Source organism: Telmatherina bonti, assembly GCF_933228915.1.
Source record: "Telmatherina bonti genome assembly, chromosome: 5".
Lineage (NCBI taxonomy): Eukaryota > Metazoa > Chordata > Actinopteri > Atheriniformes > Telmatherinidae > Telmatherina > Telmatherina bonti.
This window is the reverse complement of record NC_136623.1, coordinates 12,854,343-12,870,054: the sequence shown is the minus strand read 5'-3', so window position 1 is coordinate 12,870,054 and position 15,712 is coordinate 12,854,343. Positions and strand designations below refer to the sequence as shown.

General features: G+C 37.3%; 1 protein-coding gene across 1 annotated transcript in view; it reads right to left on the bottom strand.

The window, feature by feature from the left end:
• Positions 1-15,712, bottom strand: part of bmper (BMP binding endothelial regulator) — a 38,181-nt gene that overhangs the window by 9,446 nt on the left and 13,023 nt on the right. The window contains exons 3-10 of the mRNA XM_079240994.1: positions 7,863-7,962; positions 4,412-4,494; positions 3,840-3,930; positions 3,666-3,748; positions 1,500-1,599; positions 1,149-1,258; positions 831-965; positions 445-549 (exon numbers count right to left, since the gene is read on the bottom strand). Coding sequence (XP_079097120.1) covers positions 445-549; positions 831-965; positions 1,149-1,258; positions 1,500-1,599; positions 3,666-3,748; positions 3,840-3,930; positions 4,412-4,494; positions 7,863-7,962 — 807 coding nt within the window. The remainder of the gene's footprint in view (positions 1-444; positions 550-830; positions 966-1,148; positions 1,259-1,499; positions 1,600-3,665; positions 3,749-3,839; positions 3,931-4,411; positions 4,495-7,862; positions 7,963-15,712) is intronic.

Here is a 15,712-nt window from a genome sequence, read left to right as displayed (position 1 = left end):
TCACGGCATACTTCGCCTGTGTGAGAGATCTCTAATGGAAAAAAAATTGCCCCCATGTTGCGGCTTTATTAAACTGAACTCACTTAGTAAACTGATCTGAACTTTGCAAGCAAATGAAATATATAAAATGTTGACAATACTGATGTGATTTATTTTAGCCAAACCATATTTTATGAAACATTTTGGTGGTAATACAAAAAGATCTCATTTTACGCACCAACATATAGTGTAAACTATTAAAACAAAAGAAAAAGTAAGCAGCGTTAGCAGTTTCATATTAAAAAATGAGGTAAGATTATGATGTTCAGTTCAGAGAGAAATTCAGTGAGAGTTGCAGAAAGAGTATGCAGAAAGGGCAGCAGATTTATGTGAGTGACAAAGACAGAAATGTTGAACAAACAGGGTGTCCAGATGTGTGGCTGGAGATAAACTGCTGTCACTCACCGAGGGGCACAAGGTGATGGGAACACACTGTTTGGGTCGACACTCGATGTTGCCCTTGACGCAGGCACAGAGGGTGCAGTTCACCGATGACCACATGTCTCCTTCCTGCAGGAATGACAAGATACGAGAGATTCATACAAACATCCTGGTATTTTACTGCTGTCTGTCCGTCCATCCATCCATCCATCCATCCATCCATCCATACATCCATCTATACATCCATTCATCTATACATCCATCCATCCATCCCTGCACGCATCCATCCATGCATCCATGCATGCATTCATCCATGCATGCATGCATGCATTCATCCATCCATCCATCCATCCATCCATCCATCCCTGCATGCATCCATCCATGCATCCATCCCTCCATCCATCTCTCACCCTGTAGATCTTGTTTTTGACTCTGCAGTACTTCACTTCCTCCACCTTCACGTATGATAGACATTCATCACAGCACTGGTCACCCTGGCAACTGCCAGGCCGGGAACATCGCTTTTTGCACACAACGGTTGAATCCTGAGATGAAAGTGTATGTGACCATAAAGGTTACAGAATATGGATAGTTATTAGAGAAAAATCATCACAGTTTTTTGTGCTCACAAAGGAAAAGCATAGTAAATCCCAACATGAATATATAAGTTTGTATAAGAACAAACTTTGCTTTATTTGGAATGTAAAGTTTGATTTCCAGATAGTTACCTTGCAGGTGCAGGTGGTACAGTTGTCATGTATAAAGGAAGTGCCATTTTCATAGACCTCACTGTGGAATAGACAGCTTCCTAAAGACAAATCAAACACCTTCCTCTGGCCTGGAGGTGGAAAAAACAGTCAAAGGTAAAAAAAAAAAAAAAACAGAAAGTAATAACCAATAGCTGGGTTCTTTTAAACTGTAGTCATTCAAACATGTGTTCAGATTTAGATATTCAGTAAAATGCTTATGGTTATGAAAGTAAGAGAATGTGATAAAAAAAAAGAGCAGGCCAGATGAAAATGGGCATGGCTGTGACATAATAATCAACAAAAGCTGCCATTTCCACCATCTGTTCTCACCTATACATCTGGGACAGCACTGTCCAGGTAAGGTATGGATGAGATGAGCAGGGCAGGAGAGGACAGGACACACTTCCTTCATGCAGAGAGTCCGCCCTCCCTGGAACAATAACACAACTCAATCACCAACACGTACAAACTGCTGGGAAAAGATCCAAGTTTTATTACATATGCATGCAAAAATGGTGCCAATATGTGTGCATATGTCACAGTAGTTAATGTTCTTAACTATTTGAGTTTACAAAAATCAATTTAATTGTTCTCTTTTTTTTTTTTTTTTTTTTTTAGTAAATTGTCCATGATAATCCACAAGTTATCTAAATAAATAAAATCAACAATGTGACATTGAATCATATCATCAAGCCAAGATCAGCTTTGAACAGCCCTTGTTGACCTAAATGTATCTAGAGAACAACAACAAGCCATTTTAGGACAGGATTTCAAAAATGACTTAAAAAAAATAGGAAAGATACACAACCAGTCCAGTTCGAACATACTTTCCCATTGGCTTTAATGGTACAGTGTGTCCAAACTTTTGAATGGTAATGTATATCCTTGATTTTTTTTTTCTTTTTCTTTTTCTTTGAATGTCACCAAGATTTCGTCCCATATACAGATGGATTTTTTTTTTTTTTGGGGCATTTAGGCAAGCAGAATGATGGTCTGGATGCTGTGTTCTGCTGAGCAAATTTTCTCTGCCAAGGGAAGCTTTATAGATATAATGATCCCCTTGCCTTTCTGAATTTTTATTTTATTTCTATATTTATTTTGTATTATTGTTTGAATTGTAGAGTTTGTACTGCTGGACCAGAGGACAGACGAAAGACAGAAAGAGAAAGAAGAGAAAACACCTCATAAGAAAAGTGAAAGAGATAAAGGGAGAGGAAAGGGAGAGAAAAAAAACAACAACTAAATAATAACCCAAAAACAAAAAGAAAAAAACAACCTACAGATCTATACATATACACACATACATACACACACATACATATACACACACATACACACGTATACATACACATACATATACACATATACACACATATGTATACACATACATATACACATATACACACATATGTATACACACACACACACATATATATATATATATATATATATATATATATATATATATATATATATATATATATATATATATATACATATACACACACACCTCTATGCACACACACACACATCCATACATACGTACAAACATATACGCACTCGCCACACATATACATACACATACTTTCGATCATAGTAACTAAACTATGAATCTAAAAAATTAAATATAAATGAGAAACAAACAGAAATGAGAAAACTAGCTGCTGTATACAGATACAGATGGATTTAATAGAAATTTCCGCCACATCTGTCCTTCAATTCCACCACTAACTCCTTAACTACTGAGGTTTTTCTAATGTGTTGACCTTTAACGTTTATTGGAATCGGTTTATTTCAACATGTGACTTTGTTTCAAGATTTGTGTTTGAACGGATTCTTAAAGATCACTTGCAATATTCTTTATAATATTTGCTTCAAATTTTGTCACACAAGTGTATTTAGACAGCCAAAAAATGCAGGGATCCCCACATAGATCCCTGTGGGACTCGGGATGTAAGAGGTTTCCAGCATGGTTACAGTTTCATTACTTTACTCTGCAGATCTGAAACCAACTGATGTCAATAACAGTCAAAAACATCTTAAAGAATCTGGGTGGCTTTTAACATATTGTCATATTTCCCATAGTGAGTTGTTTATTTGTTGGAAAGAAACTGAAGACATAAGTTTAAATATCAGATGAATGAACAAATTCAGGGCATTCAGTATCTCAGTTAACTGAGCAAGTCAGCAGAGCAAGCAGAAAAAATGATGTGTATTGGTTAAAAATCGAATAAGGTTGAGTGTTAGCACATTAATGCTTGTATGTGTTTATGGACATACCTGTAAGGCTTATTTGTGTAAGGGGGGGGGGGGGGGGGGGGGGGACAGACAGTGCGATACATAGAAGGAGTTATACAGGAGGGGGGAAAAGGAAAGCAAAAAGGAGGATGTTGTTCCAACCAGAAATTTGTGACTCCTAAGAGACTCCAAAGCTAACTAATTTGTGGGACAGAGTCCCTGCTCGGAGGCAAGAATGTAAACGCCATGTGTACTCACAGTGCACATGCACTTGATGCACGGTTTGCCTTCTGGACTGAACTCCTCCTTCTCTTTATACAGTCGACCCTCAAAAATACAACCTGAAGGCAGAGATGGTGCACGAAAGAAAAACATCACGTCAGTTCATCTTTCCTTCTGAAAGCACACATACATGTTGCCATGGTTACTCACTAGGGCAGGTGGGGCAGCATTTCTTCGGATGGATTTTAGGGTTTTTACAGTGGATGACACACTGCACCTCCGCCTCTGTGATCACACCTTCCTGTCATAACCAACATAATGGATTTAATACAGATGTTGAGACACCTTTGTGCTACTTATATACTTCATTTCTTTCCTTCCTTCTCATCTGATTTTCTCCCTGTAATTGCTTCCTGTGTTTAAACATTTTCAGCACTTTGTCGTCCATCTCACTTATCGTCCATATTTTCATTCCTCTTAATTTTGTCCCGTTTCACGTTTATATCCCACATTTTCTCAGTTTCCTACTTTAAAATCTTTGCCTCACCTTTACTTGTCCACCTCTTTCTCTCTTCTTGTCAATGTCAGTCATATTTTCTTATATCAGTTCACCCCCAACACCTTTACTCTTCCTCTCCATCCTTAACTCCTCCCTGTATCTCTGCCTTCCTCGGACAACAGCAAATCAGTGTTTCTGTTTCTGACGTCAGAGGTTTTAATATGACAGCACTGTTGTGTCACCTCTCCTCGGCTGGGAACCAGGGCAGATGTGTCTCACATACCTGACAGCGTCTGGTTATGCAGGGTTTGGTTGAGCTGGTCCAGGAAACTGAGCTGTTATAGGATCGTCCATCTAACATGCAGCCTGAGAATGACAGAGAAAGACAGTTGTTTAATTTAAGATAAATTACTTCCAAGCAGCTTTGGTGATCTAGTTATGGAGATACCCTCCCCTGAACAAGCCGCTCTACTTTATCTTTACTAAGAGGAACCTTAACTCTGCAAAACAAAGAGATAGAAACATCAGGAGGGATTGGCACCAAACCTTACATGTTACAGCTCCTAAGCTGTCAACAACTGTCTAGTCAACATTAAATGAAGAGCCTATTTATTTCATCCCATTTACAGTAAACGGTATTCAATCAATGCTTTTCTTTCCATACAGTGAAACCCAATCACAGCCATTGATCTACTTTCCTCTTCGTAAACCAATCCAACTGATACTGTATCACTGCTGCAAAAGGATGTTGAGTATTTTAGAAAAAAACAAAGATGAGGTTAGATATCAACAGATCCCAGAGAGATTTAGATCCTGCTCATACATTCACCAGTATAATCCCATTCAGCAAGAGAGAATTATCAATATGTGGATAAATCTGAAGTTGTATTGTAAGGTTATGTGTTCAGGTTTCATATTCTCTTGGGTCAGACAGGCAGTCCTGCTTGCATTGTGAACAAGTCTTAGTGGATGATCCTGAGGTGCACATTGTGGAGAAAAACCTGCAGCAAGGAAGTCGCTGTTGGTAACAGCCAACATGCTAAACATGCTAACCACCCACCAACACATCGTTTGAAAAGGGAAGAAAATCTCATCACAGAAATAAACTAAAGCCTCTGAGTCAAGAAAAAAATCTACATAAAAACAATTTCTCCTGTAATTAATTTTAATTTTGCATTTCTACATTGTTTCTCATTGTTAAAAAAAACATAAATCAATTAATCAAGGCGCTAATTGTTTGATCAAAATATCAAAAATATCTTTCTTCATTAATGTTTCTTATTTATTCATTAAATTACTTGTTATTGTGAAATATTGTATAATCATTTTAGGTACCAAGGACAAATGGAAATCTGTCCACATTTGATTGAACTGGAAAGAAAAGCACGTTGACGACACTGTCAGCCCTTTGAAGACAAGAATCAATAACTTGGAAACATTTCTTTTTCTGAATCCCAACCATATTCCCAGATTTCCTTCATGATCAATATAGCATTTATATATGGATTTTCTTTATTATCTATCTTCACAGATTTCTGTTGCATAAATAGAGAACACATAACGGGGATGAACGCACTAAATAAGTGACAGGAATCCTTATTTTTCTGAACAGTTTTGGATTTTTTGTTAATCCATTTGAATTGCACTTTCGTTGCACTTCTGGGTTTATAAACTTGTTAATTGAGGCAGTTTTAAAGTCTTCCCAATAAACTGATGTCATCTGGGTATAATTCTCTTTAACTGCGAGTATGATTTCATATCGAAGTGAAAAAGCAGCGATACGACACAGAGGGGTCCTAAATCTGGTCACGGCGACCACAAGCTGACCACACAATAACAAACTAATACTGGCTGCTGTGGTGACAAGGGGCTTTCCACGTCCGAGCAGAACATATTCCATGTCTCGTAACGAAGTGCTGCGTCGTAAAACGGCGAACTGCAAACAAAAGGGCCGCGCCCCTGCTGGGAGCTGGGAAGTAGGTGTCTGTGTTTTTATATTGCCATGGAGCCACATCGGCACAGAGAGAAAAGGAGAGAGAGAGAGAGAGAGAGAAAGCGAGCGCATCCTCTGAAAACTAAGAACTTCTTGTGGACTTTCTGGTTCATTAGGAGTTTGAAACCAGTGCAGATGATGTGGCTCCTCTGGTGGCTACTGGATTGTGCCTGATCAGCATTTTCTGGAGATGAACAGAAGTTATTGTGAAATGAAAACATTTGTGTTTGCATCCTTTTTTTTTTTGTTTTTCGTGGCCATTTTTGTATCCCCTCGATAAAAATAAGTTATAAGTACAGATGACTTTTGAAAATCCCTCCGAGACTTTAAGAATCTGCTGAAATCCGTCATGTTTACAGAAAAAAGTAATGCATACTAGATAATTACAGTTTGAAGAACTAGTTAGGTGATTTCAACTCACAGTAATGCAAAAGGAAACAAACGTGAATACACTGATGTGGTCCCCTCATGGATTAAAATAATACACACATGGATTAATAGTAATCTCAGCGTATTCCCAGCACTACTTACTGCTTTCATGTTTAAACTCACATCCAGTTCAGATCATCTGGTTCGTGTAAGGGGTTGCTTTAACTTCTGCTCCTTCACGTTTTCTGTACTTTTAAAGACATGTAAATCATTCCACCTTTGCCATCCTCAAGGGTTTTTCAAACCTTTACTCATCGAGGGGCAAGGAAACACGCAGGTGTGTGTTTTATTGAGTTAGGTGGTGCATAAATCCTGCACCTCAACACTTAGACACATTTTCACATCGCTTCAGACACAAAGGAGCATGAGGAGTTCTCATTTGGCTTTCATCCTCATGACTCTTCCTCACATCTCTGCTGGGAGAAACTTCGATGTGAGAGATAGAGCTTAGGGTGTATAACTGCGTAAGTTACGTTCATGCTTTCAACAGTCTGCAAAAGGTGTTTAAATTTAGGCTTAAGACCAGGAATATTTCAGCATGGTGTCTCACTTTAAGCCGGTATACATATATATCTTTTTGACTTGCAGGCTTTTGGGGAATATACTGCCTAAACACCTGTAAATATGAGGAAATACTCAAACAAGACATGGAAATAAATATAAGTCCTCTTTATGCATAATAACAGTTAAACCACAGAGATACTTAAAAGTTTAGTTTTGGACAAAGAATTAGGAGGAAGTTGCTCATGTGGAGCTTCAGAAGTATAAACAAGTATGCACCCCTGCATGTGTAAAAGTTACTAAAAGCTGTCACAGAGGAGGATGGCGAGGAACGAGGATATATTGAGGAGTTTCTGGCTCATAAAGCAACTGTATTTCTGCTGTCCATAAACCTAACGGTGAACCCCTCCAGCAGCCAAACTGTCTCCACACAGCAGCAGTGCGTATGTGCCTTTACGTGGGGTAAATAATCTAAAATGTACTCCCACAGGTCATATTTAGGCCCGGCTGTTTAGATACAATACATTAAAGTGGTCCTTGAATTGTGTGTGTGTGTGTGTGTGTGTGTGTGTGTGTGTGTGTGTGTGTGTGTGTGTGTGTGTGTGTGTCTGTGTGAGACCCAGGAGACTGGTTCGCATCTTTATGTTTCTGCGTTATTACAGTTCCCCATTAGTGGTGTGCAGCTGCAGCTACCACAACCCTGCAATAAACCATCTGAGGTTCATTATTACTGTTATGACTTTTGATATACATGATCAAAAACAAAGCAGCACAGATGTCCTCTGTCAGTCCGTCCACCTGTCTGTCTTACCTTTACACCTCTCGCAGCAGGCACCGGTCTGCTTCACCACCAGAGCACAGTCTTCAGAGACCAACGGACATTTCTCCTGCTTGCAGTCTGCTTTCCCTTCCTGCAGGATACAGACGGAGAACACTGTTAATGTCATTTTGTTCCAACATATGTAAAAACTTCCACTTTAACCTTGATTACATTCCCATTTCTACTTTTCCCATCCTTCTCTCTGTATCTTATTTCTCCCTGCGGTAAATCAAAACGTCATATAATTCTGTCACCTTATATTAGGATTGAAAGTTTTAGAACTTTAACCACCAGATATGCAAGGAATTGATTTATTCCCTACATTATATGGCAGGTTTTGTTACAAATATTAACAAGAGAGCTGTGTTACAGTATTTTATAAAGCTCCCAAAATACCTGAAGTGACAGTTTATAAGAACAGCTCTGCGTCTGACCAGATGGCTCACAGAAGCCAAGTCCTACCGTTCAGGGTAATTAATCCTAAATTAGCCAATGTAATGACTAACTTTCCTGCAACACATATCTAGAACAATTTTACCTTTTATTATAATACAAAGAATAAAAAATGAAGAGTAAAATGAACAATAATCCTGCTAAAGCTGTTCTGTGTAAAGTAGTATATTCCTTTTCATCACACGCCTTCTGTTCCGTCTAGAGGCAAAAAAGAAATCATTACAGATAATTATGATTCATTTCATGACAGTCATTTCATCATGCAGATTAAAATCTGCATGATGATTACAGTGAACAACATGCTCTAAGAAAAGTTTGTTAAAATAAAAATAAAAAGAAATGTGAAGGACTTTTCTGTCAAAACGTTTTTCAGTAGTTGTATTTTATTTATTTATTTATTTTCCCTTTCCTTCATCTTCATTACAAGAACTTTTCTTTAACCTAAACATTTCTGATGCGATCATTTACACTTTATTGATTCAGTCATTATATTAATCAGCATATTCTGTCCAACTTTGCCACTTAACTCCTCCCACACTGTTTGTGAACTTCAGGCATTAGATATTAAAATGTTCAGCACATTCAGATGTGTCCAATGAATCGTGCTATTTCAAACTTTCAGAAGAAAAAGATGAAGAAGAAGAACAAGAAGAAGAAGGCACCTAAACCACTTTACATTGGCTCCAGTATTCACCCACTTCACTCATCCTTGGTGATGGGAGCTACAGCTGACCTGATCATGCAGAAATTCAGAACAGCAATTTGGCAGTTTTGTGCATAATGAGCTACAGACAGCTTCACTAGCGTGCACCAGTATGCACCAGTGTGCACCAGTATGCACTAGTGTGCACCAGTATGCACCAGTGTGCACCAGCATGCACCAGTGTGCAGTGTCCAGTCAGAGTGCCTTGTTTGACCTCTGAGACGCTCTTTGAGAAAGTTGTGCCTTGGTTGTGCTGCTGTTTTCATTTAGACTGTTGCAAACTGCATGTCGAACCCACTGCTCTCATCTAGTCTAGTCTACCTGCTGTAGGATGAAACAGGACGGAAGCTGCGCAATAAGACAAAGGGTTTGAAGTTTAAGAATAAAAAGATCTTGAAACAACAGACAAACATGTTCCAGCTGTCTTTCTGCATTTTTCAATCATTTATTCAAAATCTAAGCATTTTGTAACATATAAACAATACAAATAATTCTGATTTCATGGGTGCCGATTAAATTTAAATTGTGATTCTCACAATTCTTTGATATTGCTGATTTTTGTTGATTGAAACAAAAAAAAAAATGTATGAAACTTTTTTTTTGCTCATCATTTTTCTTAATTTCAATTAGGAAAAAACAACACAGTAGAAGACCATCATTCTGCTGCTATAATGCCCAAGAAGAAAAGTAAAAAGATCAATAAAAACAATAAAAAATTTTATTATGGATTATTTTTATTATTTGAAAAAATCAACTAACAAAAAAAAATCAATTTTAAAATTGTGAAGCAAAAAATCCAGATATTTAATTATTTGATTTGATTTTCCCACAGCTAATATTTGCCTGCTTCAGAGCATCAGTTTTAGTCTCTACATGGTTGGTTTTCAAGGGTATGACAACATAATTCACCATTTTTTTTTAAAAAATACAGCGTTTTGCAGTATTATAGTTTTTCATTATTGCTACAAATGACAGCAGTACTCACTTATATACAGTATTTCATCTGTGTTCAGGTTAATTCTCTTTCTCAGAATCTTTATTTTATGGTCCTTAAGCTGTCGCCCAAGATGTGTCTTTAGTTCTGATATTTCTCTTAATCAACCGTGGTAATTACACAGGCTTGGAAATATAGAAACATAATGCTATCGGTGTAGCTGTGCAGCTGGCATGGTTAATTATCTAAGTTGGACGGGTGATGTTTTTCCAGATAAACCATCTCAGTGCTCACCAATCAGCTTCATTGCAGGTTTGGAGTTTGGAGAAATAAAATGTGACTCAACTCAGTTTTCACAGTTTAGCTGTGAATTTTCACACCAGCTCAACAACCCTCTCGTTGCTTTCAAAAACACACAGCACACTGTATCCGTCATTACCACTAACTGCCCTGTGGGACTCAACAGAATCTGCGTTGTTTAATTCACTCGGCTTTCACACCCAGCCTTTATTGCTGACTTTGTCCACATGCTGAGTGTGTTTTATTTTACACACTGAAGGTTTATAAAGTGGAGGCTGGCAGGTCCCGTGGCCCTGTGGTACTGCGGCAGGCGGCTCTAACAAGGACGGATCAAAGGAGGGCTTCAATAAATCGGGATGGTTTAATATAGATGCAGCGCTCCAACTAAACCCCAACCACACTGAGGACGGATGATGTCATGACAGAAGAGGAGGGAGGAGAGGAATGGCGATGGAAAGAAGGGACAGACGAAGTATAATAAGTCAAAGAGAAGGGCATAAAATAAATAAATAAAAAGGAGATATGCCAAGAATCTGATGTTAGGATAACATTGGTTAGCACATCTGAGAGGTGAGCATTTTGGGCTAAATTTCTTTTTTTTTTATTGTTACATTCAATATGCGCCATTTATGAAAAGTCCAAGACTCAATTACTGTACGATTTTTCTGATAACCACAGTAGAATCACTGTCAGACATGTGCAGGTGAAAGTTTGGTCAAATCATCAGCAAAGAATAAAAAAGAGATGGATAACGTAAGGAACAGGAAACTAGAAGGATGCTAATCCACATGTCCTGGTGTTTATAAAGCATCAGTAAACTATCAGTCAAACAGTTCAGTTTTAAACTTGGAGACAAACTTGTAAGAAAAATAAGAGCAAAAGGTACACAATGGGTGGTTTGCATGGTTGAAGCATAAATGTCTGCCGCCCTTTGAATCAGACATAGAAAAAAAGATGGAAATAACGAAAAGGGAAAGGTAATGGACAGAAAAAACAGAAAAATAAAACTGAACCACAGTCTGTTAGAAGACAGGCAGCAGCATAATTTATAAACTGAAACCAAACACTGAATTCATATTTGGTGACCGTCCCTCCCCATTGGTATCTGAAGGAAGGACGCTGGCTGCTTCAGGCACTACGACAGTTAAAGATGCTGAATGTTTCTGAATATCCACCACCCATGTACCAAGGAGAACATGCAACTCCTACTAATGCAATGTAATAATGAAGGTTTCCTAAGTTTTAGATGTGGTTCAAGTGAGATCTTTAGAATTTCTTCTAAATCGTTGAGAATTAGGCAGAAACCGATGCAGGGAGGAGAAACACAGTTATGTGAGAAAGATGTGATGGAGAACTGACAGAACAGATGGGTTTAAGGCCAATCAGTGCTAACCAACAACTGCCTCTCCTGCAGCTTTAAAGAGCAATTTTACCTCTGGAAAGTAAGTTTTCCTGTCAAATTAAACTGTCTAAATGGTGTAAATGTGCGTATTCCACAAGCAACACGGTACAAAAAGAATAAATAAGACATTTCCATCACAGATAGCTATCATTACCTACAGTAAAACAGTTTGTAAAGCTTCCACACACACTAGAAGAGAGTGAGAGGTTTGCTTCTACTGCTAAATATGAAAGCAGAACTGTGAGCTTTCCTAATATCTTCATTAGAAACAGATGCTATCAAGGCATCTAAGAATAACACATTTCTCCGTATTTATATGAAAGTCTGTATAATGAAAATACAGACAAAATTTCTGAAACAAATCAGCTGAGCTAAGCTATTTTAATTTAAAAAAAATATATAGACGTGTGACAGATTAAGTAGGTTAACGCTCCTAAAAACAGTGGAATGGCCCTTTAAACTCTGAGCAACAATTTGGTCAAAAAGTCTCTGGTCATGTTCTTGTTTCTCTCCATCCTGTTATCCATTAGTACAAAGTGGTGTTAGTACATGTGACCCACTCCAACGCTCCCCTCGTTTTGTCGGGGTCAACGGTCACAGCGGGTCACCTCGCCTTATAAACACTCGACATACCACCACGGCACCAAGGCTGCTTGACTGGACGACTGTCTGTTCCAGTGTGAGGACCACCCCCACAACACATTCACACACACACACACAGAGGGATAAAGCACTGGTATGCTCATAAGTGTGTGTGTCAGACAAAGAGAAAGTGAGTGTGATGAGGGCTTTGTGTTTGCGAGTTTGTGAATTAGTGAAAAAACAAAAGTGATCATATATCCGTAGAATAAATTATTTTGTTTGACTACTTGTTCCACTTTTACAGTAATCAGGTTGACCAACTATTGATAAAAATTGTGGTTAAAATAGACTAAATCTGCTATTTTTATCTAATAAGGACAAAGTGTGTCCAGACAGACATGTGGCTCCTCTTTAAGTGACGTACGAGTCGACTTGCTACATATCTAAACGGCGCAGAGACAGAAAACTGTCAGATAGTATCCCTGGCATTTTTTAAAATTTAATCAGTCCAATTTAATAATTTACTAACTAGATTATCAAGGTTTAGTTTAGCTACAGCAGCATTACCAAAAACATGTTAATGGTAACTACTCAGCAGCAAAAAAGAAAAAAAAAAGTTTTATTTCTATCTAAGATTAGAAATAACTGATTAAAATGCTCAAGAGTGGATTAAAAAATAAAAATCAAATAAATAAAATACAAAGAAAGACATTTGCGAAATCTCTTATACTAAAAAAAATCATACATACATGGACATTAGTTCTTTTAGGTTTTTTTTTTTTTGTCTTTCGGTATAAAAACTGTAACTATTGCTTTTGGGTTTTACTTTTACTTTACACACTTAAAAAAATTTTTAAAAAAAAACCTGATGGAAAATAATTACCACTTTAGAAAAAAAAACCTCTAGCAATAAAATATGAAGAAAAAATTCATTCATATATTTTACATTTATGTTCTCCACTAATACCACTGAAATAAATAATCATTTCTTTGACATTACTTTTTTTATTTGCCAGTAGAGAGGTTCCACTAGGGGGCGACAGTGTAAGCGCGTCACCTTCATGTTCCTTCCTTCTTGTCGTCATCTTCACCTGCATCCTACCAGCTCATCCACTTCTCTCCATCTTGTTCCACCAGTCTCCCTCGTTGTCTGTCTTCATTCGTTTCAGGTTCAGCTTAATAAGCTACAACGGCCAAAAAAAATCGCCAACATTTACTTTCACTTCCTCTCTTGTCTCTTTCAGCAAAATCTAAAGCCTTCATCTCGCACCCCTCCTCCTGCTTCTCATGCTTCTCCTCCGTCATGGTGAAAGACAGAGAGCTCAGGTTGTTTCACGAGAAAAGCCGTCCAATTAAAGGCCACCCTGTGAACTTAGACCCTAACCCCTCCTCGCCTTCACTCCAGTTTTCTCAGACCTTAACACCCTTCACTGCTGTCAACTCTCTTCCAAACATACAGCTTACAAACCTTTTATGAAAAGTCCAAGCCCAGCTCAGGCTGCTTGTGGTCTGGGATGAGTGATCATATGCTCCATGGAGGCCAGGTGGTTTCACAATTGGTTTCACAACATAGATACTACACCGTGGGCTTTTAAAATGGACGTGCAGGACTGTAAGAAAAGATGCAATCCACTGGTTTCTTTGGTGAGGTAACAACTTGACTCAAATGAACTCAGTTATTCTAAACTTAAGCATATAGTGTATTAGTTTTAACTGGATTATAACTGGACTAAATAAATTGCATTGAACTGTTACTTGCTGTGAACTGGTGCAACACGAATAAAAGTGAACTGAGCTGTAAAGTAAGAAAGCAACTAGTTTCTGTAAACAGTTTTGAAAGGAAATGTTTTTAATTAAAAGGAATAAAAAGTCAGACAGATGAAGAAACAAATCTTAACATTTTGTAAGGGAAAGAGAAAAAGTTTTCAGCATGAATCTTTAGCAGGTTATGTTGAATCAAACCATGCTGTTCCTGATGTATTCCAGTTGATTGTCTAATGCAGCGGTTCTCACACTTTTTGTAACACAGTACCACTTGTAAAGTATATCTTCAGCTATGTACCCCCTAACCACTGCAAAGTTTTTTGGTTAAGAAAAAACGTTAATAATACAGCACTTTTTCATTCAACTGGGACTCCATTGTTTGCGTTGTGAAGACGACAGTGACAGGCGAACATTTGGCTCGTAATGGATGGAGTTTAACTCACGTTGGAATGTGGGAATTTGGCAGGAATTAAGTGATGTAAATTTATGTATGTATATACATATATATATATATATATATATATATATATATATATATATATATATATATATATATATATATATATATATATATATGTATGTATATACATATATATATATATATATGTATATACATATATATATATATATATATATATATATATATATATATATATATATATATGTACACATATAGATAGATAGATAGATATATGTATATGCATATATGTAATATATGTCAGTTTATGAATGTGCACTTACATTGGATGGCATATTAAATATTTATATAATATTATATTTATATTATTTTATTTAAGGATGTTTTAAAGAAAACATAAAAACATATATGTTTTCAAAACATTTCAGGAACCCCCTAGAATGCCTTGAAGTACCCCCAGGGGTACGCACACCCCCATTTGAGAAACAGTGGTCTAATGGATTAATGTCATCAATCAGCAGTAGATACTTGTTTTTCAGGAAGTTGTTCAAGTCACACTGTTAACATGAGTTCATTTTATTCCAAAGTTTCCTTCACAGAGGCTTTTTTTTTTTTTTTTTTTTTTTTTTTTTTTTGTTATTGGGGCCGACTTTTACTAATCATCTCACTGTCATAATTGAGTTTTTGTAATTGTTGTTGATCATTCTGTCAGGAGAGGACAAAGGGATTCACTGTGTTTTGATTTTGTAACACAAGTGGAATGTGGAAACATTATTTATGTTGATTTACTAGCAGGGCGAAACATGATAGAGTTAAAAAAAAAAAAAAAAAGAAAAGATAACAGACTTACTGTTGGGTCAGTGTTATCAGGTCGCTACCAGGTAAACGACCTTCCTCCTGTATTGACCAGCTACTGTTTGACTTGTGTCAGAAAACAACCTTTGACCTTCCTCTGGGATCGATCAAAGCTACTGAGTGTCGAACTCCTCACACACAAATTCCACACAGAGCTCGTCTGGAATGTTTGCTTGATCAATTAATGGGCTGCAAGGACTTTGCTGCTGGTTTGTAATACTGAGGTTAAAAAAAAGAAAGAGGCTGGTGTTGCTCAAACGTACGTCCCCACAAGATGAGCCAAGTAAACGTCCATCAGGCTTCTCTCTTTTTATTCTGTTTGATCTGATGTAAAAATGAAAAACAACTTGTCTGAGGCTGATCAAAGCACCCCACTTTTCACATTTTATTGCCTTACATCCAACATCAACATTTGTCTATTAAGTATTTA